The 27,977-nt window shown below is 44.3% G+C and overlaps 1 protein-coding gene across 2 annotated transcripts; it reads left to right on the plus strand.

The window, feature by feature from the left end:
- Positions 1-3,180: 3,180 nt before the first annotated feature.
- Positions 3,181-26,378, plus strand: ELSPBP1 (epididymal sperm binding protein 1). Of its 2 annotated transcripts, none has more exons than XM_033229278.1 (7): positions 3,181-3,360; positions 10,990-11,076; positions 17,875-18,012; positions 19,529-19,675; positions 21,935-22,093; positions 24,523-24,687; positions 26,186-26,378. In XM_033229278.1, exons 2-6 carry the CDS (start codon positions 11,007-11,009, stop codon positions 24,678-24,680), a joined length of 672 nt encoding a protein of 223 aa, XP_033085169.1. In that variant the 5' UTR covers positions 3,181-3,360; positions 10,990-11,006; the 3' UTR covers positions 24,681-24,687; positions 26,186-26,378. The 2 variants fall into 2 exon arrangements, with proteins under 2 accessions (XP_033085169.1, XP_033085170.1); XM_033229279.1 differs by lacking the exon at positions 3,181-3,360 and adding an exon at positions 24,802-24,806 and having other exon boundaries at positions 10,994-11,076; positions 26,186-26,372.
- The last annotated feature ends 1,599 nt before the right edge of the window (positions 26,379-27,977 follow it).

A 27,977-nucleotide genomic window follows, 5' to 3' on the forward strand; every position in this document is an offset into this window, starting at 1 on the left:
GGTTCAAGCGATTCTCCTGCCTTACCCTCCCTAGTAAATGGGATTACAGGAGCCTGCCACCACACTTGGCTAATTTTTGTATTTTTAGTAGAGACAGGGTTTCACCATGTTGGTCAGGCTGGTCTCGAACAAGGTGATTCACCCACCTTGGCCTCCCAGAGTGCTGGGATTACAGGCGTGAGCCACCTCACCTGGCCCTTAGTTACTATTCTTAGAAGAGGGACTGGGCACAGTGGTTCACGTCTGCAATCCTAGTGCTTTGGTAGGCTATGGTGGAGGGATCATTTGCAACCAGGAGTTTGAGACCAGCCTGGGAAACATAATGAGACCCCTATCTGTACAAAAAAAAAAAAATTAACAAATTAGCCGAGCATGGTGGCATATGCCTGTTGTCCCAGCACTTTGGGAGGCTGAGGTAGGAGGATCGTTTGAGCCCAGGAGTTTGAGGCTGCCATGAGCTATCATCGCACCACTGTACTCTAGCCTGGGCAACAGAGTGAGACCCTGTCTCAGAAAAAAAATTGTGGAAAAGGGCTATCTTTTCATCTCTCTATTTTTTTTTTTCTCAGTAAGATGGAATCTCTTTTGGAAAAAAGTGGCAAAAGATAGCCCTCCCCGCAATAAACTGTCAAAAACGTCAACAACTGTCAAATTAGAAGCTCTTATGAAATAAAAGCCTATCCAAGATTTTAACAATACTTTTGGGGAATCCTAGTCTTTGGAAATGACTGTTGCCTTCACTTATTTCTAATGTTTCTTTTTTCTTTTCTTTTCTTTTCTTTTTTTTTCAGATGGAGTCTTGCTCTGTTGGAGTGCCATGGCGTGATCTCGGCTCACTGAAACCTCCACCTCCTGAGTTCAAGCGATTCTCCTGCCTCAGCCTCCCAAGTAGCTAGGACCACGGGCGTGTGCCAGCAGACCCAGCTAATTTTTGTATTTTTAGTAGAGATGGGATTTCACCATGTTGGCCAGGCTGGTCTTGAACTCCTGACCTCAGGTGATCCACCCGCCTCGGTCTCCCAAAGTGCTGGGACCTCTTTCCTTCTTGTTTGAACATCTTTTACAGATCTTGACTATATTCTACAACATAATGGGTGGTCTTTGGCACACTGCCTTTCTGCTATTATTATTGATACTTTATGAAGACCAAGTGTGCTAAGACATTGCACGTTTTCAGAGCCACCCATCCTCGCCTTTAACATCTTTGTTTCATGTCACTCATCATTGCATTGCAAGTCATCATTTTCCCACTCTGCAAGTATTTCTTCAATCAGTTTCCTTTATTATTAGCCATACAAGACCCCAAAATCCCTTAGCAGATTAATGTGGGCTGGGCGCAGTGGCTCATGCCTGTAATCCCAGCACTTTGGGAGGCCGAGGTAGGTGGATCACCTGAGGCCAGGAATTCGACACTAGCCTGGCCAACCTGGTGAAACCCTGTCTCTCCTAAAATATACAAAAATTAGCTGGGTGTGGTGGCATGTGTCTGTGGTCCCAGCTACTTGGGTGGCTGAGGTAGGAGAATTGCTTGAACCTGGGAGGCAGAGGTTGCTGTGAGCTGAGGTCATGCCACTGCACTGTAGCCTGGATGACAAAGCGAAATTCCATCCTCTAATTCCAAAAAAGAAAGAAGAAGAAAAAGGTTGATGGATGAAGAGAAAGAGAGAGGAACACACACACACACACACACACACACACACACACACACACACACACACACACATCAATATATAGTGAGACATTCAAACAGAAAGAGAGACACTAAACAAAACCCAAAGACAGAGAAAGAGCTTCAAAGAGGAAGGAAAAGGAGGCAAGGAGAGAGGGAGAAAGAGAAAGGGGAGTGGAGAGGTGGTGAAAGAGAGACTGAGGAAGAGAGTGACAGGGAGGGCCAGAGAAACAGCCAGCGAAAAGAGGTGAAGGCAGAGACAGACAAAGAAGTCAGGGCAGAGGAGGCTGCCATGTGAGAAACCCCCAGCCTGCGAGCCTCTCATTCTGAAAACACCCAAGCCTGGGACGTGAGGATGCAGCACCAAAGAGTCAATAAAACAAAGAGCCCCAGACACGCTGGGTCAAGCCCTACCCTCCCCAACAATTTGCTGTATGAGGTTCAGTAAGTCCCTGAGCCTAGCTGTGCCTCAATTCCCTTATCTGTAAAACAAAGGAGTCATACTAGGGTCAGCCGTAACACATGGCCAACTCTGAAAGATCCCAAGGGAAGGCTTGTGGACTTCTTCACAAAATCCCAGGATGGTGGAGAATCATTTAAAAATGATGGCCTGTACTCCCAGCACTTTGTGGGGTTGAGGCAGGTGGATCACCTGAGGCCAGGGGTTCAAGACCAGCTTGGCCAACATAGTGAAACCCTGTCTTTATTAGAAATACAAACATTAGCTGGGCGTGGTGGTGGGCGCCTGTAATCCCAGCAACTCAGGTGGCTGAGGCAGGAGAATCACTTGAACCCAGGAGACGGAGGTGACAGTGAGCCAAGATCACGGCTTTGTACTCCAGCCTGAATGACAGAGTGAGACCCTGTCTCAAAAATTAAAATAAAATAAAAATAAAATAAAATGATGTATTTCAGAAGGCTAGTTTCAATTATCCCATGCTTGCCTTTTCACTAGAAAATTCTAGAGCTTGATCGGGCACAGTGGCTCACGCCTATAATCCCAGCACTTTGGTAGGCCAAGGCGGGCAGATCACCTGAAGACGGGAGTTTGAGATCAGCCTGACCAACATGGAGAAACCCAGTCTCTACTAAAAGTGCAAAATTAGCTGGGCGTGGTGGCGCATGCCTGTAATCCCAGCTACTCAGGAGGTTGAAGCAGGAGAAAGGCTTGAACCCGGGAGGCGGAGGTTGTGGTGAGCCAAGATCGCACCATTGCACTCCAGCCTGGGCAACAGAGCAAGATTCTTTCTCAAAAAGAAAAAGAAAAAAAAAAGAAAAGAAAAGAAAAGAAAATTCTAGGGTTCTCTTTCATTGTTCAGCTGAAACCTCTCCAGCAATTCATAGCTGAATTTCTGGGAACATTCCCTCCTCTGTTCATTAATATTCTTGTCCCTGACCCCAGCCCCCGCAAGGCCCTATCCATATACACTTGACTGAATTTTATGGGCTTCGTGGATATGCATGGGCTTATCTCGAGGCATCATAAATTAACCACAGCTGATCTCATCCAAACTGTCTTCGGACAGTAACCACTGATGAAGAACCCTCCTTTGAGAAGCTGCCATTGTGTCCTACAGACAGGCTGGAGCCAAAGCCGTTCAACCAATCCCCAGACAATCCAGAGCTTTTAGGAGCAGAACCTTAAAGAGAGACCGTGGAGAGAGCTAGGGCCCAGAAGAACTCTCTCAAAGGTACATTTTGACCTGGAAACTTGGGAGGGTGTGAGAAGTGGGGTCTTGGGGCCCCCATAGTAAGAAAGGAAGGTCTAGAGCATCGTGGTGCACTAGAAATATAATGTGAGCCACATAAATCATTGTTTAAGTTTTATAGCAGAAGCACTTTAAAAAAGTAAGAAAAAATAAGTGCAAATTATTTAAATAATATGTTTTGTGGAACCCATGGATATGTAAACGATTATCATTTCAACACATAATGAATACAAATTAATGAATACAAATGAATACACATTAATTATTGAATACAAATTAACGAATAATTGCATAAATTGTATACATTGAAAATTGTATAAATTGTATAATGAATAAATTGAAAAAATTAATACAAATGAATACAAATTAATGAAATACTTTACATTTTTTCCCTATACTTTGTCTTCAGAATCAATAAGTATTTTACACTTACAACATAGAACAATTTGAACTTTCCCATTTCAAATCCTCAAGAACCAGAAGTAGCTGGTGGCTGCCATATTGGTTCTGGAAGGGGAAAGTCAGAGAAAGTAGGGAAGGGGGTCTTGTGGGTGAGATCCTTTCTCTGTTAATAAACTAAAGAAATGGGTTAAACCAGATTATGTCAATGATGTAATGCTAAAGAAGGTTGTCTGAATCCCAAATTTAGGGAAGAAATTGAAAAAAGGGAACAAGTTACCTGTTAAGAGACTGGGTGAATTACTTATGAAATTCTTGGTAGTGGATTAAAATCTTCATGGTTCTATCAATTTTTGCACCATTTCTCCAAGGTAAGGCTTACTCTCCCTATTTTAGGAAAAAGAAAGTTGAGATTCAAAAAGAGCTTACTGAGATCCTGTTGCTTCTCACTCCAAAGGCAGCCTAAGATGTAACAGAAGAGGTGTGTGTGTGCGCTTAGAGGTGGAGGGAAGGCTTACACTGAAGTTTTGTTTCAGATCTGGGATCATTTGCTGCTGAGAAGCAGAAGGACTCATTATTTTGAAGCTACACTATACTCCAGTGACTTTACAGCCCCATGTGTGCCTGTAATTATCACAATGGCTTCTATAGTTGAGATTTTATTTCCATTAAACAGATAGGAATATTGACTCGGAGTTCAGAGAGGTGAAATGACCTACCCAGTTGAAACATAGGAGAGTAGGATTTGAATCCTGGTTGATCGGGTGCTATTATCTTCTCACTGCTCCAGTGTGAAATTGTTTTGGCTTAAGAGAACCAGAGGGCAGAGGCTGTGGGCTAAGCTACCCCTTGGGCACCCTATCAGTGCCTTAATACTACCAGTTGTAGCTGCCGTTATTTTCCATGTTGAGTGGTAAATATTGGTGCCAATATCTTATCTCTAGCTGTTTGAAGACAGCTATCATATCTGGTTCCTCTTGGTACCCACCACATTTCCTCATAGGTGACAGAATTCTTGAATACTCATTGGATGGGTGGTGGACTGATGGAAGATTAAAGAATGAAGGGAAGGATGGGTGGATAGAAGAATGGATGAATGGTGAAAGAATGGATGGATGGAAGGATGGATGAGGAGTGGATGAATAAATCAAAGGATGGATGAAAGGATTTATCTCTGATTTTTGAGGGCAGAAATCATGTGTGGTTCCTCTTGGTACTTGACACAGTTTCTTATGGATGGTGGGGTTCTTAAATACTTATTGGATGAATGACTGATGGATGGACAATAAGAGGATGGATTGAATGAATAATGAATAAATAGAAGGATAAATGAATGGATAGATGAGTGGATAGATGGCTGGTGAAAGATGGACAGAAGGATAGGAGAATTGATCCATCGATGGAAGAATTGGTGGAAGGATGAATGGGTGGATGAATTGATGGGTGGATGAATGGATGATGGAAGAAGATAGATGAAAAGATGGATAGATGGAGGAATGGATGGAAGAATGGTGGAAGGATACATGGGTGGATGGATGGATGATGAAAGAAGGGTTGGTAAAAGGATGGTTGATGGATGGACGGATGGATAAGGGAATATTAACAATGCAGAGTATCATTAAGCAGGGAAAAAATTTCTCAGAAAGTAATATTTTCAGAAAAGTTTGAAAGCCAATAAATAACAAAAGTAAAAGAAGAGAATTTGAACATTCTCAAAATGTTTGCTTAATTAATTTATTACTGCAGGTCTAGCGTGGTGAATGAATGTTATCATCACCATCATCATCATCATCAATGGCCAACATTTATTGTGAATTATCTCTATAGCACACATTGACTTAAGCATTTTGTATCTTTCATCTAATTTAATCCTCCCAACAACTCTATGAAGCAGATCTGGTTATTAGCATCCCCATTTTATAGAAGGGTAAGCTGTGAAGTACCTTATTAAATGTCACTCTGCTAGGTACTAGTGAAATATCCACACAGGTTTTTAATTACTGGAATGCCAGCGGAATTAGAATGCCAACATCAGGAGGCCCCTGGCACCATGCTTTGCTCTATAGATGTTCAGTAAATTTGGTAAGTCAATAACTACCCCATAAAATTAATCCATTCCTAAGACAGCCATCTCATTGTCGTAGATTTTTCATTTTGTGATTTTAAACTGCCTCCTATTGCTTTACCCAGGATATTCTATCTTTTTTAAAAAACATTTTAACTCTACATGTTTTCGTGTGAGCATATGTGCATGCATATACCTGTATATGTGCACATATGATGTGTGTATATTATGTATACATATATACACATCTATAATGTAAACAGGCATGTGCATGTATATGTATATACACATTATGTATGTGCACAGATATACATGTATAATTACTATTTTTAAAATGTATTGATACACAATAATTGTATATATCTATTGAGGTACATGTGATTTGTTTTTCCTTGTTTATTTAATAGACATGGGGTCTCACTGTGTTGTCCAGGCTGGTCTCAAACTCCTGGTCTCAAGTAATCCTCTCATCTCAGCCTCCCAAAGTGCTGGGATTACAGGTGTGAGCCACTGATGTGATATTTTGATACATGTGTATAGTGTGTAATGATCAAATCAGGGTATTTAGGAAATCCATTACTTCCAACATCTATCATTTCTTTGTGTTGGGAATATTGCAACTCTTATTTTCTTGGTATGTACATAATTAAATTGTTTTTAATGATGTAAGTCACACATCTGTGATACAAACTTAAATGGAAAGAAGTCTCCTATTTGCCCCTGGTTCCCACTTCCAGAGGTGATTGATATCAGTGGCTTCTCACAGGCCCGTTCAGGAAAAAGCTCTGTGCATGTATGTGCACGGGGAACACAGACGCAGTGTCTTGCTGAGAACTACAAGGCTCTAAGTGACTTAGGTTTGCGAGTGTCACCATCTTTTCATTCCTCTGCACTTATCCCAAAATTGGTAGTCAGCAGCTTCCAGTAAAATCTCAGGGATGGCCTGAGCACGGTGGCTCATGCCTGTAATCCCAGCACTTGGGAGGCTGAGGCAGGAGAACTGCTTGAACCAGGGACACGGAGGTTGCAGTGAGCTAAGATTGTGCCACTGCACTCCAGCTTGGGATGCAGAGCAAGAGTTCATCTAAAAAAAAAAAAAAAAAAAAAACTAACATGTATGCTCTCTCCATAAGTAGTAATGAAAATATCTGGCTTGACATTTACACAGTGCTTTCCAGCATCTGCTGAATGTATAAGATCCCAAGGTGGAGTTTATTCTCTCTCATTTGATGATTGGAAAAACTACCCCCACATTTGCCTGTGGTTTGACTCCAAAGCCACAACAATCCTTTATCCGACCAGCCAAGAAACAGTGGCAAGTGGCAGGATGCTGGTCCCAACAACCCCAGGGCTCAGGACAGAAGGTTCTCCAAGCATCTGAACCAGCCAGTGCCCAAGGCATAACTTGGTCCTCACCTGGATGTTCCAGACGTGGGTGTCTGGCTATTAGGGCTTGTTTTCCAGTTGAATAATTATTTTGAACAGCCCTAAAATATTTTCTATTAATATCCATAACTTGGTCTGTGCAGAGTCATTAACGTTCCAGACCATCTGTTGCTAGCAGTTCTTCGAATCTGCACAAAACTCTTTACTGCACAAGGAAGCAAGCCATGTAAATAGCTGGGGATGGCAGGATCATCCCGGGCAAAGAGAAGAACGAGTGCCAAGGCCTTGAGGTGGCTTCTGCAGGAGACAACTAAGAGGCAGATAGAAGGAGGAGAAGGAAGATAGCTTTGAGGGAAGGCATGGTATGGACTATGGATTGTATTCAAAAGGTGATGGAGGATTTTGAATTAATAAATGCCACCCCTCCTCACTTTTTTTGTTTTTTGGAGACAGAGTCTTGCTCTGTCGCCCAGGCTGGCGTGCAACAGTGCAATTTTGGCTCATGGCAACCTCCGCCTCCTGGGTTCAAGTGATTCTCCTGCCTCAGCCTGCCAAGTAGCTGGGACTACAGGCACCCGCCACCACACCCAGTTAATTTTTTTTTGTTTGTTTTTTGTATTTTTATTAGAGATGGGGTTTTGCCACGTTGGCCAGGCTGGTCTCAAACTCCTGACCTCAAGCAATCCGCCCATCTCGGCTTCCCAAAAATGCTTGGATTACAGGCGTGAGCCACTGTGCCTGGTCCACACCTCCTCACTTTAATCCCTTCCGTGGCTTCTGGTTGCTTCTATTCTATTCTATTCTATATATTTTTTTGAGACAGAGTCTTGCTCTGTTACCCAGGCTGGAGTGCAGTGGTATGATCTTGGCTCACAGCAACCTCTGCCTCCTGGGTTCAAGCGATTCTCATGGCTCAGCATCCAAGTAGCTGGAATTACAGGCAAGCACCACCATGCGGAGGGAATTTTTGTATTTTTAGTAGAGATGAGATTTTACCATGTTGACCAGGCTGGTCTTGAACTCCTGACCTCAGGTGATCTGCTGCCTTGGCCTCCCAAGGTGCTGGGATTACAGGCATGAGCCACTGCACCTGGCCTTCAGGTTGCATTTAGAATCTGAAGGAGAGGCCAGGCACGGTGGCTCAAGCCTGTAATCCCAGCACTTTGGGAGGCCGAGATGGGCAGATCACGAGGTCAGGAGATCGAGACCATCCTGGCTAACATGGTGAAATCCCGTCTCTAATAAAAAATGCAAAAAACTAGCCGGGCGACATGGCGGGTGCCTGTAGTCCCAGCTACTTGGGAGGCTGGGGCAGGAAAATGGCATAAACTAGGGAGGAGGAGTTTGCAGTGAGCTGAGATCGGGCCACTGCACTCCAGACTGGGCAACAGAGCAAGACTCTGTCTCAAAAAAAAAAAAAAAAAGAATCTGAGGGAGGTTCTACAGGGTCCGGTCCCACCCACCTCACCATGCATCTCTGTGACCTTGCTCCTCCTCACTTTTTGTGGAGACAAGGTGTCACTGTGTGGCCCAGGCTGGTCTCAAACTCCTAAGCTTAAGCCATCCTCCTGCTCAGCTTCCCAAAACACTGGGATTATAGGTATGAGCCACTGTGCCCAGCCTGGGCCCTAGCCGTGTGGGTCCCACTTGCTCCTTGAGCACATCTAGCTTTTTTCATCTCGGGCCCTTTCCACATCAGCTTCTCTGGCCTGAATGCATCCCCCACCCGCATATCTCCAGCTCCTCTCACGTCTCCCTCCTCCATCTGTTCCTCCAGGTGTCAGCTTACCTGTCATTTCTTAGAGGACCCTCCCCTGACCTCTCAATCAAAAGTGACCTTGTCCTAGTTATTCCTGAGACTCGTCCACAGCAATGATCACAGCAAATAGTTGTATTTGTTTCTGGTTTCTTCACCTCGTGTCTCTCTTCTTGGTAGACTCTCAGCCTCACGAAGGCAGGGACTATGCCTGCTTTATCCACTGCTGCATACTCACCGTGTAGCCCTGGCCCCACATCTTGTAAATGCTCAATAAATACACATTCCTGAGTGGATGCATAAAGCAGGCATCAGGAAACAGCTCATGCTGGACACAGTGGCTCATGCCTGTCATCCCAGTGCTTTGGGAGGCTGAGCAGGAGGACGGCTTGGGCTCAGGAGTCTGAGACCAGCCTGGGCAACATAGTGAGACCTCATCTCTACAAACACTAATAATAGTTTAAAAATTAACTGGGTGTGGTGATGCGCACCTGTAGTCCCAGCTACTTGGGAGGCTGAGGTGGGAGCATCACTTGAGCTGGGAGATGGAGGCTGTAGTGAGTCATGATGGCACCACTGCACTGCAGCCTGGGTGACAGAGCAAGACCCTGTGTCAAAAAAAAAAAAAAAGAAAAGAAAGAAAAAGAGAAAAAGAGCTCAGCCTTGTAGAGGAGAGAGGCTGGAGGCTGCATATCCGTGAGGGGACAGGACAACAGTTGAATAGTTGAGAAGAGAGATGAGAAAGACCTTCCTTTAGTCTGTAACAGCAGAGGCAGGAAAAGCGGATAGATTCGAGAGCTTCAGAAAAGTGGAGCCAACTGACTGATAGAACACAGCAAGAGACAGGGACAGCAGATCTACACTGGGGTCTACAACCCAGGTGGTTGGGAAGAACATAGTGTAATTAAATGAAGTAACATGGGGGAAGGATAACATAGTTTGGGCTGCATCTTAAAAGCCAAAGCTTGGAATTTGAGATGTTTGAAGGACATCTAGGTGGACATGTCTGGGAGCCAGTTGAGAATACAGTTCCGGCTCTCAGAAGTGAAATAATATTATATGAACAATACCATTTTGGATAATATTTATGAGTTCTTAGCACATATCTGGTCCTATGTTAAGCCTAGAGGCAGCATTGTACATTAGTTAAGAGCTCAATTTCTCTGAACCAAGTCAGATTGTTGGGGTTCACCTGCAAGCTCCCCCACTTACATAATCTGTAACCCTCAGCAAGGTGCTTAAGCTTACTGTGTGCCCCATCTGTGCGTATCTGGGGCGGTAATGGTACCTACCACGCCAGGCTACTTCCTATCTGGATTATAGTGAATTTAGAATGGTGTGCAGCACTCAATGAGTTTTATCTGTTTTTTGTTTTGCTTTGTGTTTTGAGACAGAGCCTTGCTGTGTCGCCCACGCTGGAGTGCAGTGGTGTGATCATAGTGCACTGCAGCCTCGACCTCCTGGGCTCCAGTGATCCTCCCACCTCAGCCTCCTGAGTAGCTGGGACTACAGGCACGCACCACCATACAAGTCTAATTTTTTAAAATTTTTGTAGAGATGAGGTCTCACTATGTTGTCCAGGCTGATCTCAAACTCCTGGCCTCAAGCAATCCTCCCATCTTGACCTCCCAAATCTGTTATATTTTTATGATTGTCATTAATCGTCATAACAAGGGTGAGTGGTAGGCAGGATTAGTATCTAGCCTCCTGAACAGCTGGGACCACAGGCATACACCACCATACCTGCCTAATTTAAATGAAAATTTTGTAGAGATGAGGTCTCACTATGTTGCCCAGGCTGGTCTTGAACTTCTGGCTTTAAGCAATCCTCTGCCTTGGTCTCCCGAAGTGCTGAGATTATAGGTGTGAGCCACTATGCCTGGTCTATATTTTAAATTACTGTGGATAGAAAGAAAAATGGCATGTATGATGTCAAATCTAGGAGCTAGTGGGAAGAGGAAGCGGAACTGTGGGATGAAAATTTTTGTCTTCTTTCATTCCAGAGAGAAGAGGGCAGCCAAGATGACCCGTCGGTCCAGTTACCTGTTGGGATGGACGACCTTCCTTCTCTGTTCCTATGAGTCAAGTGGAGGTGAGGACACTCAAAATGACGGGGAGGATTTAGAAACTGGACAAGAATGAATGCGGCAAAGCAAAGATTCCTGGAACCAAGTAGGGAGGAGATGGCTTAGCAAAAATCTCAGAAGAGGCTGGGTGTAGTGGCTCACAGCTGTAATCTCAGCACTTTGAGAGACTGAAGTGGCAGATCACTTGAGGTCAGGAGTTCCAGAGCAGCCTGGCCAACATGATGAAAACCTGTCTCTACTAAAAATACAAAAATTAGCCAGGCATGGTGGTAGGTGACTGTAATCCCAGCTACTCAGGAGGCTGAGGCAGGAGAATCGCTTGAACCCAGGAGGTGGAGGTTGCAATGAGCCGAGATTGCACCACTGTACTCCAGCCTGGGTGACAAGAGTAAAACTCTGTCTCAAAAAAAAAAAAAAAAAAAAAAAATCTCAGAAGACCTGGAGTTTGGACCTTGGATCTGCCACTTCTTTTGTCTGTACATTTGGTCAAGCAGCATAACCTCTCTGAAGTCAGTTTCCAGACTGAAGGAAAAATAATGGCATTTATCTCATGGGGCTATTTTGAAGATTAAATAAAATAATGGGCACCAGAATCTTTCATAATGCTCAGCACATGGAGGGAGGAAAATGCTGATTAAAAGGCAGGTTATATGATCCCAATGAACTGAACCCTCAGACCCCAACCTGGACACCCTAATTATATATTAATGTATCTCAGAATCTAAACTAATCACTAAAACACTGCAGGTAAGCACAGAAACAGAACAAGAGGAGACCTTGCTTACAGGTCATTCACTCAAGCCTTTGTGAGTCATTCGTCACAATTAGAATCCTTTTCTGCCTGACAAATCGGTCCTCTGGATAAGGCTCAGGAACTATTTACATATTGATGCACCTTGATCCCACATTCTTTATTCCAGAGATTCCTAACCTGGGGTCACTGAGTGAGGATTAGAGTACATGAAAACTTGAATTTGCATTTTTAAAAAAATGTGTGTATTTATCAAGGTAGTGAGAATAGCTATTGTAAGAAGCAAACGCCAAACTATCAGCAGCTTAATACAATAACATTTTTTTTTCTTGGTTCTGCAAAGTGCCAGAAGGGTGCATCCCGTCAGGAAACAATGCTCCACATGGTCATTCAGGGATCAAAGCTTCTTCCGTCCTGGGGCCCCACCATCCCCTAGGGTTTCAGAATCTGCTGAGGTTTCTTTGCTTTTAGCTCATAGACAAGGATCAAGAGAGTCTGGAGGATCTCGGAGGAGAGGGTTTTTTGTTTGTTTGTTTTCTTTTGGCCAGGACAGGAAGTGACATTCATCACTTTCTCCTACTTCCACTGGCTAGAACTGATATGGCTCTTAGCTGCAAGCAAGTCTGGGAGATGCAGAGTAGCAGTGCATTTGGGAGGAAAGTAAAACTGATTTTGATGAACACACAGCCATCTCAACCATAAGGGCAAATGAATATTCTCCTAGAGAGAAGTTCTGGGTTCTCAAAGAACTGACAAATTCCTAAAAGGTTAGGAACTCACAGTTTATTCAGACAAGGAACAATGTACTTGATGGGGTATCCACTTTTCTAGTTACAGTCTCAGTTTTGTCATGCCTCCCTGAGACCACACCCGCATACTTGTGGTGAAACTCAGTATTCCAAGTTCCCTTTGCGTGTATTTACAGACAGATTTATTCAGTATACACTTACTGAGTGGTCTTTAAGTTCCAGACATTGTCTTATGGATCAGAAGTGCAGAAATAAACAACACCTAGACCCTCCACTCAGAGAGTTCACAGGAATTGGGAGTTATAGACACGTAAATGAATTATTTTTTAAAAATTGGCAACTACATTCATTTCTAGTGATTGATTCTGAGTATTATAAGTGTGAGGAAGAGTATTGACCCAGACTGAACCAAATCTTCGTGGATGAATAGCAAGGACTAAAGCTGGGAAGAGGGGAAAGGCATGTGTGGCAGGGTGAAGGGCAGGAGCAAAATCCCAAAGACGAAAAAGAACATGGAGTAAGGTCAAGGGAATGTTAATCAGGGAGTGAGAACAGGCAGGTCAGCAGGGTCTGGATTATGGAGGATTGTAACTCAGTTAAGAAGATTAGGCCATCTGCTGGATTACTTTGCAGATGGCTAATAGTATTCATTATGCACTGATTCTTACTAACAACTCCCAAAGATAACCTTAATTCCACCTACAGGGGCATCCGCCCTCCCCCTCAACACAGTATCCTATATACTCAGTGGTGTTTGTGATTGAGGCAAAGCATTGATAACGACAATAATGATGGTGATGATGACAATAATAATGATGAGGATGATGATGATGATGACGATATGACAATGATGATGACAACGATGATAATGATGACAACAATAATTGTGACAATGATGATGATGATGGTGACAATGACGATGATGACGATGATGATAATGATGATGACAATGATGTGATGAGGAGGAGAATAATGATTATAATAACGATGATGATGATGACAATGATGAGGCTGATGATAATGACACTGACTGATGACAATGATGATGATGATGACAATGACGATGTTCATCATCACATGATAATGACAATAATGAGGTTGATTATGATGACAATGATGATGATGATAACGATGATCATCAATAATGATCATGGGACAATAATGAGATTAATGATGGTGACAATGACTGATGATGATCATGACAATGACGATGATGATCATTATTATGATGGCAATGATGTAATGAGGAGGAGAATAATGATGATTATATAATGATGGCAATGATGATGACAATGACAATAATGACGTTGATGATAATGGCACTGACTGATGATGACAATGATGATGACAATGATGATCATCATCACATGATAATGACAATAATGAGGTTGATTATGATGACAATGATGATGATGATGATAATGATGACAATGATGTGATGAGGAGGAGAATAATGATAATAACAATGATGACAATGGTGATGACAATGACAATAATGACGATGATAATGACACTGATAATGATGACAATGATGATGATGACAATGATGATGATCATCATCACATGATAATGACAATAATGAGGTTGATTATGATGACAATGATGATGATAATGATCATCATGATGACAATGACAATAATGAGATTAGTGATGGTGACAATGATGATGATCATGACAATGACGATGATCATTATGATGATGGCAATGACAATAGTGTGGAGAAGGATGATGATGATGGTGATGGTAATGATGATGATGAAAATGATGATCATAACTAATATTTGTTAAGCAGTAGCCATGCTCCTGGTACTCTTGTAAGCACTTTCCTGATTTAAACTGGTTTACGTTTCACAAAAATAAATACCAAACAGTTCTGAGAAACAGAGGTGAAAAATGCAATGATATTTAAGTACTCCTAATTGCATCACCCCGTTGGTGCGGTTCAGAGATGGAAGTCTGTCTTCTCCACATTCTCCTAATCCATCCCTTGTCCCCATAATGACCTATGTCAGGTTACACAGAACAAGAATCTGATCCACAACAAGGGCTGTGGTTACCATGTTACAGACCTTGAAGACAGACACCATGTCTTGTCCGTCTATTAGGAGAGGACTAACTATTGTAGCAACACCCAAATGTCAGTGGCTTGACTCAACAGAGGTTCATGTTAAACTCTTCCTACAGTCCAATGTGGATGTTCAGTGGGAAAACTTTTTGTTGTAATCCAGAGAACAAGATCCTCTAGTTTGTGGCTCCACTGTCCCCCAGGCCCTCAGTATTCTCTGCTCAGTCCTCAGAGTTTCTCAGCCTTGGCACTATTGCTGTCTGTGGCTGGATAGCTTTGTTCTGGGGAGCTGTCCTGTGCATTGTAGGATGTTTAGCAATATCCCTAGCCTCTATCTGGCAGATGTCAGTAGCAGCCACTGGCTCCTTTCCCCTATAAGTTGTAACAACCAAAAATGTCTCTAAACCTTGGCTAATGCTCCCAGGAGGTCATAATTGCTCCTCCTTCTCTATTAAGAACTGCTGCTCTATATTCAGCTGGTTGGCAGAGGAAGAAAATAGCATGGAGGATTGTTTGGGACTTTTTAAAGCCAGGAAATGGTGAGCATAATTTCCACCCATAATCCATTGCACACACACACAAATCACCCACTGGAGTATCTCACTCATAGTATTCTATCATTATATCTTTGAGGGAGGGAAGGAAGGAGGCAAATAAACGAGATTAGAGCAAGGAGGGAAGCTGTGACTCTGAACTAGCAGATGAGCAAGTTGAACTCTCATCCCAGTTCTGCTCAAAAAAAGGGATCAACTTTCATTAGTCCTTATTGTACGCGGGTTTTCACGTGTGAGGAATCTGGGATAGAATAACATTTCTGTCTTTTAAAAAATGTACACATCAAAATTCTGCAGAACAACATTTTTGTTTCAGTTTTTTGTTTTGTTTTGTTTTCAGTCAGGATCTCACTCTGTCACCCAGGCTGGAGTGCAGAGATGCAATCATGGCTCACTGTGGCTTCAACCTCTCAGGCACAAAGGGTCTTTCTCCCTCAGCCTTCCAAGTAGCTGGGATTACAGGGCACACTACCATGCCTGGCTAATACTGCTTGTTTTTTGTAGAGATGGGGTTTCACTTTGTTGCCCAAGCTGGTCTTTAACTCCTGGCTAGAAGTGATCCGCCCACCTCTGCCTCCCAAAGTGCTGGGATTACAGGCATGGGTCATTGTGCCTGGCCAAGAACAGCATTTCTTGATATATTTCAGGGACCATTAGTCTCTAGTGCTATTGAATTGTGAGAAAAAAAAAAAAAAAGGACAACTCAATATACTGTATACCTCAATTCTCATTTTCATATTAACTTTTCTGATGAGTCCTTCATTAAAGAAACCTGTTTAACTTTGTTTCACGTGGCATTTTCCAAACTTATTTTATTCTTTCTGTTGTTTCTTGAGCAAGTAACTATTCTAGGTTCTGTGGATACACTGCACGAAAAAACAAAGTTCCTGTACTCATTGAGAAGAATAAGGACATCAAAAGTTGTCCCCTCAATATTTGCCACATCTGGGGGCCACCAGTACTATTATTTACTCAACATTTTTCTTTAAATTTGCTCACTTATCTTCACTTTAAAAAAATTCATTTTAAGAGTTTGGTTAACATCAGTATTATAATATAAAGAAGCACTACCACTTTCCATAAATAGGAAATATGACCAAAAATAAATACTGTACTATGAAAACAAAATCTCATTATTAAATTCTGCTAGACTATTGTCTGAATAAAGCTTTAAGCCTGAGTGCTGCCCTCTCTCTCTCTCTCTTTTGTTCTTGTTAAAATGAGAGATTATTAAATATTAGAGATGCGGTAGAGAAATACTAGTATTAAATTGAAGCTTTCTCTTTTGCGTAAGCAGAAGGACTAAAAGGACCACTGGAAAATGATTTTTTTTTCCAGTCTATATTTCAAAATTATTTAATGTGTGTCCCTACATAACCTAATGTGGTCTTGTGATCCACCAAACATTATTTTGTGTAACGTTATTGGCCTCCGATTTTATACCCTGAGCAACAGTGGTCTCAGGGTACAACATACCTTGGTTGTCTGGGTTGTGTATGGAACTCTTCCCCAGTGCTCCTGGTTCCATCATGAACCAGATACTCCCTGACATGTCATTAGGAAGTTGGATGCTAAGCCTAGGTGTGTAGCCTTCAGGCCCCCATGAGAACTGTCTCAGTCCATTTGGGTTGCCATAACAAAAGACCACAGGCCAGGCATGGTGGCTCATGCCTGTAATCCCAGCACTGTGGGAGGCCAAGGCGGGAGGATCACCTGAGGTTAGTCTCTACTGCTATTGAATTGTGAAAAAAAAAGAAGGACAACTCAATATATTGTATACATCAATTCTCATTTTCATATTAACTTTTCTGATGAGTCCTTCATTAAAGAAATCTGTTTAACTTTGTTTCACATGGCGTTTTCCAAATGTATTTTATTCTTTCTGTTGTTTCTTGAGCAAGTAACTATTCTAGGTTCTGTGGATACCCTGCACAAAAAACAAAGTTCCTGTACTCATCGAGAAGAATAAAGACATCAAAAGTTGTCCCCTCAATATTTGCCACATCTGGGTGCCACAAGTACTATTCGAGACCAGCCTGGCCAACATGGCGAAACCTCATCTCTACTAAAAATACAAAAATTAGTCAGGTGTGGTGGCGGGCACCTGTAATCCCAGTTACTCCAGAGGCTGAGGTGGGAGAATCGCTTGAACTCAGGAGGTGGGGGTTGCAGTGAGCTGAGACCAGACCACTGCACTCCAGCCTGGGTGACAGAGTGAGACTTCATCTCAAAAAATAAAAAATAAAATAAAAAAAGTAAATAAAACAAAATTTAAAAAGTACCATTGGCTGAGTAGCTTATAACCAATATAAATTTCTATCTCCCAGTTCTGGAGGCTGAGAAGTCCAAGGGCAAGGCACCAGCAGTTTCAGTTGCTGATGAGGGCCTGCTTCCTGGTTCACAGATGGTGCCTTCTTGCTGTATCCTCACATCGTAGAAGGGGTTAGCTACCTCTCTGGGGTCTCTTGTAAGGGTTCTTATCCCAATCATGAAGGCTCTGCCCGTACGACCTAATCACCTTCCAAATACCCCTCGTACCATGACCGTGGGGGTTAGGATTTTAATGTATGAATTTGGCAGGAGGACACAGACATTCAGGTGAAAGCAAGAGCCAAACCAAGACTCATCCTTTGCTAATTCATTGTGATTCTTCCCCACTCCCGTTTTCTCCTTCTGCCCTTCAGGGATGCACGAGGAATGCGTCTTTCCTTTCACCTACAAGGGATCTGTTTACTTCACTTGCACCAAAATTCATAGCTTATCCCCTTGGTGTGCCACCAGAGCGGTGTACAATGGCCAATGGAAGTACTGCCAGAGTGAAGGTGAGTGGTATCATATTGTCCCCGGCCAGTGGCCTTTGACTAGGGTGGATCACAAAAGAGAATGTGTGACTGTCTATGACATGATCGCACTTTTGCAGACAAATTATAATACATATGCATGCATAAAAAAAGCTCTGGGATGCCAGACACTGAATGCTAATAATGGGTAATAATGTTAATAACGGTAGTGTTAAAAATGGTGCTCTCTGGATGAGGGTCTTGTGATACTGTAAGACTAGCTGACCCAATAGAACCATCCCATCTTTATGTCTTTCTTAATGTTCGAAGTAAATAAGGAAAAAAGAAACAAAATGTAAGAAAAGGGATTTGAAGTTGGGCGAGGTGGCTCATGCCTATAATCCCAGCAAAACTTAACTACTAGTAGCCTACTGTTGACGAGATGGCTTACCAGTAACATAAACTGTCAATTAACACAGATGTTGTACGTCTTATGTATTATATACCGTATTCTCATAATAAACTAGAGAAAATAAAATGTTATTAAGAAAATTGTTAAAAGCAAGAAATACATTTCCTATCCATTAAGTGGGAATGGATCAGCATAAAGGTCATTAGCATCATCTTCACATTGAGTAGGAGGAGGAAGAGGAAGGGTTGGTCTCACCATCTTGGGATAACAGAGGCAGAAATGATGGAGGAGGTGGAAGGGGAGGCAGGAGAGGCAGATACATTCAACAGAACTTTTTTTGAAAAACACCCACGCCCACTGGGTGCAGTGTCTCACTCCTGTAATCCCAGCAATTTGGGAGACCAAGGCGGGTGGATCACCCGAGGTCAGGAATTCGAGAGCAGCCTGGCCAACATGGCGACACTCCATCTCTATTAAAAATTAGAAAAAAATAGCTGCGTGTGGGTGGCAGGCACCTGTAATCCCAGCTACTGGGGAGGCTGAGGCAGGAGAATTGCTTGAACCTGAGAGGCAGAGGTTGCAGTGAGCCAAGATCTCGCCATTGCACTCTAGCCTGGGCAACAGAGCAAGACTCTTTCTGAAAGAAAGAAAGAAAGAAAGAAAGAAAGAAAGAAAGAAGAAAGAGACACAGAAAGAAGAGAGAGAGAGAGAAGAAAGAAAGAGAGAGAAAGAAAGAGAGAGAGACAGAAAGAGAGAGAAAGAAAGAAAAAGAGAAAGAAAGAAAGAGAGAGAAAGAAAGAGAGAAAGAGAGAGAGAGATAGAAAGAAAGAGAGAGAAAGAAAGAAAGAAAGAAAAAAAGAAAGAAAGAAAGGAAGAAAGAAAGAAAGGAAGGAAGGAAGGAAGGAAGGAAGGAAGGAAGGAAGGAAGGAAGGAAGGAACTCACGTATAAGTGGACCCAAGTTCAAACTCGTGTTGTTCAAGAATCAGATGAATATGGCATAGGCAAATGCTCGAATAAATAATGCATAAAGTCTCTTCTGAACCTTATGTCTGTCCTGTCCTGTGATGGTTGATTGATGATTAAATGACTCTGTCCTGTGAATGACTAGAGGAAGTCGAGCCACTCACAAACTCTGTTCCTAACAGATTACCCACGCTGTATCTTCCCTTTCATCTATCGAGGAAAGGCCTATAACAGCTGCATCTCCCAGGGCAGCTTCTTAGGCAGTCTGTGGTGTTCGGTCACCTCCGTCTTCGATGAGAAACAGCAGTGGAAATTCTGTGAAACGAATGGTGAGCCCCTGTAGCAGGGATGTGTGGTGGGAGGGAGAGTGGACAGCAAGGATCATCTTGAGGGGAGGCCGGGCAAGGTAGAGACCAGAGCACCAAGGGGGAAGTACTTACAGGAGCTAAGTGTCTGCCCAGAGAGTTCACTATGACAACTGCAGACAGGGGTATCCCGAGGCCATTTGCCCAGTCCCCAATCCAGCATGAAAAGACAGGTGTCCTGAGAACTGAAGGAATGAGCTGAAGTCCTGATATTGGCTTCTAGTATTTCTGTTTCTAGAACTGACAATAGTGAGATTCACCCATTGACAGATCCAGCCTGCCCTTTCTTTTCTTTCCTTCTTTCTTTCTTTCTTTTCTTTCTTTCTTTCTTTCTTTTTCTTTCTCTCTCTCTCTTTCTTTCTTCATTCTCTTTTTTCCTCTTCTTTCCCTTCCTTCCTTCCTTCCTCCCTCCCTCCCTCCCTCCCTCTCTCTCTTTCTCTTTCTTTCTTTCTTTCTTTCTTTCTTTCTTTCTTTCTTTCTTTCTTTCTTTCTTCTTTCTTTCTTTCTTTCTCTTTCTTCCTTCCTTCCTTCCTTCCTTTTCTTTCTCTCTCTCTCTCCTCTCTCTTCCTTCCTTCCTTCTTCTTCTTTTTTTTTCAGGGTCTTGCTCTGTCACTCAGGCTGGAGTGCACTGGCATGATCTCAGGTCACTGCAACCTCCACTTCCCGAGTTCAAATGATTCTCCTGCCTCAGTCTCCTGAGTAGCTGAGACTACAGGTGCCCGCCACCACACCTAGCTAATTTTTGTATTTTTACTAGGGACGGGGTTTCATCATGTTGGTCAGGCTGGTCTCGAACTCCTGGCCTCAGGTGGCCCACCCGCCTCGGCCTCCCAAAATGCTAGGATTACAGGCATGAGCCACCATGCAGGGCCCCAACCTGCATTTCAATGCAGCCTAGCATCTTATTAAGTCTACACATAATCCCAGGTGAATAGTGACCAAAATTCATTCAATGCCCTCTATGTACTACACTGATCCAACAGATTTGTATACAATATCCTGAATCTTTCTATAGCAGCTCTATGAGCTGCTATTCTCCACCACCCATTCAATAAACGGTCCCAGTATAATTGAGAACTTCCCAGGGTCACAGTCCTAGGCTATATTAGAATTAGAACTTGAGTTCTAGTCCATGTGGTTCCAAAGCCCATGCCCTCTCCTTAAGCACTGTTGCTTCCATAGAGACAAAAATCCATGAAGGCACTTATTCCTAGGCATGCTTATTCTTGCATAAAAATCTTAATTCTGTTCTTCCCTTAGCACTCAACAAATCTTAATTCTCTCTAAACCTTAATTTTATTCTAGTCCTAATCATCCACCATTTGTGTTCTTTACTATAAACCAACATTAACCTTAACTCTCACAATAGCAGGCCGGGTGTGGTGGCTCACGCCTGTAATCCCAGCACTGTGGGAGGCCGAGGCAGGTGAATCACCTGAGGTCAGGAGTTCAAGACCTGCTTGGCCAACATGGCGAAACCCCTTCTCTAATAAAAGTACAGAAATTAGCAAAGCATGGTGGCACAGGCCTGTAATCTCCAGGCAGGAGAATCTCTTGAACCCAGGAAGCGGAGGTTGCGGTGAGCCGAGACGGTACCACTGCACTCCAGCCTGGGTGACAGAGCGAAACTCCATCTAAAAAAATAAAAAATAACGTCTCGAAGTGGGAAGGGAAAACTCAGCATATTGATGGGGTCTTGGGGTCTCGTCTAAGGTGGGTGTCTCAGTGGGGGATGTGATTTGGATTGTGTAAGGATCATGATGTAATAGTTAGGGTTGGTGGTCACAGCAAGGTGAAATGACCAAAGACGGGGTTTCAAAGAGTCTGGAAGAGTAAACAGTGTTTTGACACAATCTACTGAAAAAGTTGAACGGTCTGATATTTATGTAAATAGCTTTTCTGGAGGCTTCTGGAATGAATAATAAGGCTATTTGCAACTCTTATCTTCCTGGACAAGAATTTCCTAGCTTAATAGTGTCAAGGTGATGTGACCGCAGAACCGTGAAGTCATGTTAATGGAGACAGTAAGCTGTGTGCGAGTTGATAATTTTGGCTCTCACTTATCCATAACATCCAGATAATAATGTCATCCAGAAGTTGCTTGGAGAATCCAATGCTATGTTGCCTTTCATGGGATAAAGTGTGGCACAGTTTTTGTGTCATAAATGGAAGGTCTTTTCATCTCCTCTTCTTGACCCATAACCTTTCTATAATCATTTTCAGAGTATGGGGGAAATTCTCTCAGCAAGCCCTGCATCTTCCCCTCCATCTACAGAAATAATGTGGTCTCCGATTGCCTGGAGGATGAAAGCAACAAGCTCTGGTGCCCGACCACAGAGAACATGGATAAGGATGGAAAGTGGAGTTTCTGTGCCGACACCAGTAATCTGGGGATGGGGGTTGGGTGGATGTGGGTGGATTCTTTTATTCGTCTGCTCAACAAACACCTACTGAAACCCCACTGTGAACCAGGCACTGAGTTGGGCACGGAGGATCTGGTGATGAATCAGGCAGACAGAGTTCTGGCCTCGTGAATCACGTCAATGGTGTGATATGCCACAGGCTTTAAAATCCGAGAGAAAGGTGCCAAAATGAAATGCTCAAAATGTTAAACACCTAACCGTGATGCAAATACAGAGTAAACACATGCTAAGGCTTTTAAAAACCCTAGCGTGAGCCAGGCATGGTGGCTCACATTGTAATCCCAGAACATTGGGAGGCTGAGATGGCAGGATCACTTGAGGCCAGGAGTTCAAGACCAGCCTGGTCACATAGTGGGACGCTGTCTCTACAAACAAAACAAAACAAAACAAAACAAAACAAAAATAAATAAATAGCCAAGTGTGGTAGCATGTGCCTGTAGTCCCAGGTACTTAGGAGGCTGAGGCGGGAGGATCACTTGAGCCTGGGAGGTTGAGGCTGCAGTGAGCTATGATCATACCTCTGCCCTCCAGCCTGGGTGACAGAGTGAGACCTTGCCTCTAAAATAAATAAATAAGCAAACAAACAGTGAAATCACCCGACAAAAGGCTCACACATTTGGAAAACGTACTAGACTGCCGAAGTGTACCTGTTCACAGCAGGAGAGCGGAAATGAGCTGGAAGAGCATCCCCTTGTTCCCCTCGGCTGAGAACATGTGTGTCGGGAGACTTAGACTCAAACTTCCTCTCTCTGTGTGTGTCCACAAGTGGCCGCACAAGCGTCACGAGTGTCGATTTTGTGAGTGATAAAGTTTAGCACATAGACGCATTTGCACCTGTGGAATCGTGAGAGATGAGCACACTGGAATTGGTCCTTTGAGACAAATCCTCTATCCACCAGGTCCTCCTGGTGACCAACGTTCTCCTTCTCCCTCCTTCCTCCAGGGCCCTCTGTGCTTCCACTCTGCCCTTCTTCCCTATTCCAGTGCCCTGCCCTATCTTCCAGCCTTTCTCAAGTCCTACACTCTGATAGCTTCTGAGCGAAGAAAATACCCAAGACCCAGTGGAAAGGAAAGGGAAGTTCTTGGGCAAAGAGGAACTATAAGGAGTTATAGGTCTGCTCCACTCCAGGGAAGGGGTCAGGCAAATAGCTGTGGGTGGGGATGTGTGTTGTTCCAACAACTCGGGAATTTCCTAAATAAAATAAATTATTTCTCAGCTGGTCATGGGAGAAGATGTGACAGCAAACATTGAGACCCATTTACCCTCTGTTGCCTCAGGCTGCTGTGGATAGAGCCTTCCAGTTCGTATTATTTATGGGGTCATCTTTCATGAGGACGTCATTTATAGCCTCATCTTTCACGGATTCCACAGGTGCAAATGTGCCTACTGGCTAAACTTTGTCACTCATGAAATCGACACTCGTGATGCTTCTGCAGTCATCTGTGGACACACAAAGTTTGAGTCTGAGTTTCCCAACACACATGTTCTCACCCGAGGGCAGCAAGGGCGTGTTCTTTCGGCTCATTTCAGCTCTTGTAACTGTGAACACAAATTCTTCTTTTGCTTAGGTTTGGGTCAGCATTCTGAGCAGTGCCCAGGCAACACTTTCCTGTGCAAGGTTTACCCAGATTTTAGTTTTTAGGGTTTTTTTAAATTTTATTTTTACCTTTTAAATTTTGTTTTATTTTATTTTATTTTTGAGATGGAGTCTCACTCTGTCACCCAGGCTGGAGTGTAGTGGTGAGATCTCGGCTCACTGCAACCTCTGCCTCCCGGGTTCAAGCGATTCTTCTGCCTCAGCCTCCTGAGTAGCTGGGATTATAGGCGCCCGCCACCACACCTAGCTATTTTTTTGTATTTCTTTTCTTTTAGTAGAGATGGGGTTTCACCATGTTGGCCAGGCTGTTCTCAAATGCCTGACCTCAAGTCATCTGCCCACCTTGGCCTCCCAGAGTGTTGGAATTACGGGCATGAGCCACCACAGCCAGCTACTTTTTATATTTTAAAGACAGGGCCTCCATCTGTCACCCAGGCTGTAGTGCAATGGTGCAGTTGTGGCTCATTGCAGCCTCAACCTCCCAGGCTTGAGCAATCCTCCCACCTCAACCTCCTGAGTAGCCGGGACTACAGGCACACACCTCCATGCCCAACTTATTTTTTAAGAAACTTTTTGTAGAGATGGGGTTTCGCTATGTTGCCCAGGCTGGTCTTGAACTCCTGGCTTCACGTGATCCCCCAGGCTCAGTCTCCCCACATGCTGGGATTAAAGGTACGACCCCATCACACTCAGTCCCAGTTTGAAATCTAGGGTGGGTCTGAAGCCCACGCCTCTACGACAGTGTGAAGCCTGGGGAGTAACCTTCGTCTTATCCCCTTCTGCTTCCTAGGAATTTCCGCATTGGTCCCTGGCTTTCCTTGCCACTTTCCATTCAACTATAAAAACAAGAATTATTTTAACTGCACTAACAAAGGATCCAAGGAGAACCTTGTGTGGTGTGCAACTTCTTACAGCTATGACCAGGACCACACCTGGGTGTACTGCTGATGCTGAGGTGAGAGCAGGGACCAACAGTGGTCGTTTCACAGATGCAGAGGTGAGACAGGTGCACACCTGGTGCGTCGCTGATATGAAGGCGATATCTGCTTTTGCCAGCATGTCTGATTAGCTGAGGTTCCCAGCAATTCGCGCTCTGTCGCCAAAGATAAGGTGGAGTTGGGGAAGACTGGAACAACTCCCCAGATTAGAAGGATGAAAGAAATTAGGATTTCTCCCACAAGCAGGAGAGCAGAGGGGAGATTGGCATTTTTTCAGACCCAGAAAGGTATCATTCCAAGTTTCAAGTCTGCGAGGCTTTGGCTGTGGACAATTAGGAAAGTGGAACTTCTCAAAATGGAGTGTGGTATGAAAAAAACAATCCAGAAAAGGAGATAACTGACAAGCCATGGTGACTCACACCTGTAATCCTAATGCTTTGGGAGGCCAAGGCAGGAGGATCAGTTGAGGCCAGGAGCTTGAAACCACCCTGGGCAATGTAGCAAGATCCTATCTCTACAAAAGAAAACAAAAAAAATTAGTTGGGTGTGACAGCATACACCTATAGTCCCAGCTACTCAGGAGGCTCACTGCAGCCTCCACCTCTTGGGTTCAAGCAATTCTCCCACCTCAGCCTCCCGAGTAGCTGAGATTACAGGGGTGCACCACCACGCCTGTTTTTTTTTTTTTTTTTAGTAGAGATGGAGTTTCACCATGTTGGCTAGGCTGGTCTCGAACTCCAGACCTCAGGCGATCCACTCGGCCACCCAAAGTGCTGGGATTACAGGCATGGGTCACCGCGCCTGGCCTATCCCTCCTTTTCTTCTCGTGTTTTCCTTCTGGCTCTCCACCAAGGCCAGCATCAGTGTTCTCCAGCCTAGAGAATGCCCTTTAAATCTCCCGCATGGATCAACGGACCTCACTACTCTGTGACTTCTGGAATCTAAAATAAAGAGAAGCCCTTTCATCAGATGTGTAGACAGAACACCATCCCTCCTCCCTTTGGGGTAGAAAACTCTGGTGGTTCTAGCAGTGTCTGTCCTTACGATGCATGTGGCTTATGGATGACACTAAATTAGTGGACCCTTCCTGAATTTTGCCTTGGCAATGAAAATCATCTTCCCGGAATAGAGGAGAGGGAAAGGAGGGGGTTTGGAACTCTGGGCACCATCTTAACAGGGTAGACATTAAAAAACACCCACAGAGGACTTCAGTCTGTGGCTAGGACTAGGAACAGTGTCCAGCCTCTGACTTCTGTCCATCACAGCAGAACTAGCTCTTTGCCGATCCCCTTCCCCTTACCATAGAGGTGAAGTCGAGGGGCTGATTGTTCCTTGACCTTGCTCCTATGAGCCCGGCAGAGGTTGGGGGAACGTCTGATTCTTCTCAGCTCAGCTGCTTCCACCAGCTTCCGATTAAGTCTGGAAAACCAATACAAAGTCATTTTTAATTCACCTTCCTCTTTGAGCCAATGCCTACTTATTCATTACATTCAAATCTTTGCTTCTATTTTCAAGGAGAGGAGAACCATCTTCAGAGGAGGACGGCCATATTGAGGCTGAGCACGGATTCGTCTTTCTCATTGCCTTTTCAAGCTTAAATAACCACCTTTAGAAATACCCTCTGCACTACCTGGTTCGATCAGCTGGTCCTTTGTGAAGAAGGTAGAGAGAATGTGGCATAACCACCAATAAAGGAGACTTGATTTAACCCTGAGATCTGCCTTCTCTGCTTCCTAAGATGAGAGCGATGGTGAATGTGTGGGGAAGGAATGGTTGGTGGCCAGGCTGTCGAGTCTCACGGTGTAGAGAGGTCAGACTCTCAGGCCAGAGACCTCTAGGAGTCGTTACAGCCTGCTCTGTCTTCTGGGGGAAATCAGATTTGGGTGGGGTGTTTGTAGGTACTTACTAAATTATTAATAAATTAATTAGGAGGTAAGCAGAGGGTAGAAAATTCACTGCAAGACTGCCTCAATCATACCTCCCCTGTGCCCGTGGCAGGTATCAAGAACTGATCACAGAATCTGATTCCCTCTCAGCCCAGATGGAAACTCACATTGTTGTTCTTGTACTTTCTTCTTCCTTTCACTCTTCTCCTTCTCCATTTCCTTTTCCCTTCCTCTTCCCTCTCTTCCTCCTCCATCTTCTCCTCCTACTCCTCCCTCTCCTTCTCCTCCTTCTTATCCTCCTCCCTCTCCTCCTCTCTCTTCTCCTTCTTCTCCTCCCTCTCCTCCTCCCTCTTTTCCTCCTCCCTCTCCTCCTTCCTCTTCTTCTCCTTGTCCTCCTCCCTGTTCTTCTCTTCCTTCATCTCCTTCTCTCTCCTCCTCCCTCTTCTCCCTCTCCTCCTCCCTCTTCTCCCCCTTGTCCTCCTCCCTCTCCTCCTCCTTCTCCTCCTCCCACTTCTCCTCCCTCTTCTCCTCCTTCTCCTCCTCCCTCTTCTCCTCCTTCTCCTCCTCCCTCTTCTCCTCCCTCTTCTCCTGCCTCTCCTCCTCCGTCTTCTCCCCCTTGTCCTCCTCCCTCTTCTTCTTTTTCTCCTCCTCCCTCTTTTCCTCCCTCTCCTCCTCCCTCTTCTCCTCTTCCTTCTTCTCCTCCTCCCTCTCCTCCTCCTCCTCTTCCTTCCTCTCCTCCTCCTCCGCCTACCTCTGTGTCTTCCTTGTGCCGGCATTCTCTTCCCCCTTGTCTTCCTGAAGTCTCCTCCTCCCTTTACTCATTGTCCGTGGAACTGCCCCGTGATGGAGATGGACGCGAGCTTCCCAGATCCCCCTTTAATAAAGGACTTGCTGCCCAGCTCCGGCGAGTGCTGTCTGCAGGCAGCCTTTGGTGGTCACCCCAGATCAGAGATGGTCTCAGCTTCAAAGTGGCCTCCATCACCCAAACGATGGCCTTCCCAGGGCAGGCCACAGCTAATAACTGACTGATGCTGGGTTTAAAGGCCTGGCTATTCTTATCCAAGTGAGATAACTCAAAAGAGCTACATCCAGAGCTCCTGTGGGTTCAGCTGAGGTTGTAGAGCCTGCACCGTGGTTCAACCTCTCCCTCCGTCCAATCCCAGTTCCTTCCTTTCTTAATTAATCCCAAGGAAACTCTCTGATAAGCCTCCTGCCTGCTGTCTCTGCTCTCAGACAGAGGTGGAGCCCTGGGGAACCCAACCTGAGACAGCTCACCTTTGAGTGATGCCCATTCTCTCCGGGCATGATGACTCACACCTGTAACTCCAGCAGTTTAGGAGGCCGAGGCAGGAGGATCGCTTGAGGCCAGGAGTTTGAGACTAGCCTGGGCAACATAGCAACACTCCATCTCTACAAAAAAT

This window comes from Trachypithecus francoisi, unplaced genomic scaffold (assembly GCF_009764315.1).
Source record: "Trachypithecus francoisi isolate TF-2019V2 unplaced genomic scaffold, Tfra_2.0 Lachesis_group12, whole genome shotgun sequence".
Classification (NCBI taxonomy): domain Eukaryota; kingdom Metazoa; phylum Chordata; class Mammalia; order Primates; family Cercopithecidae; genus Trachypithecus; species Trachypithecus francoisi.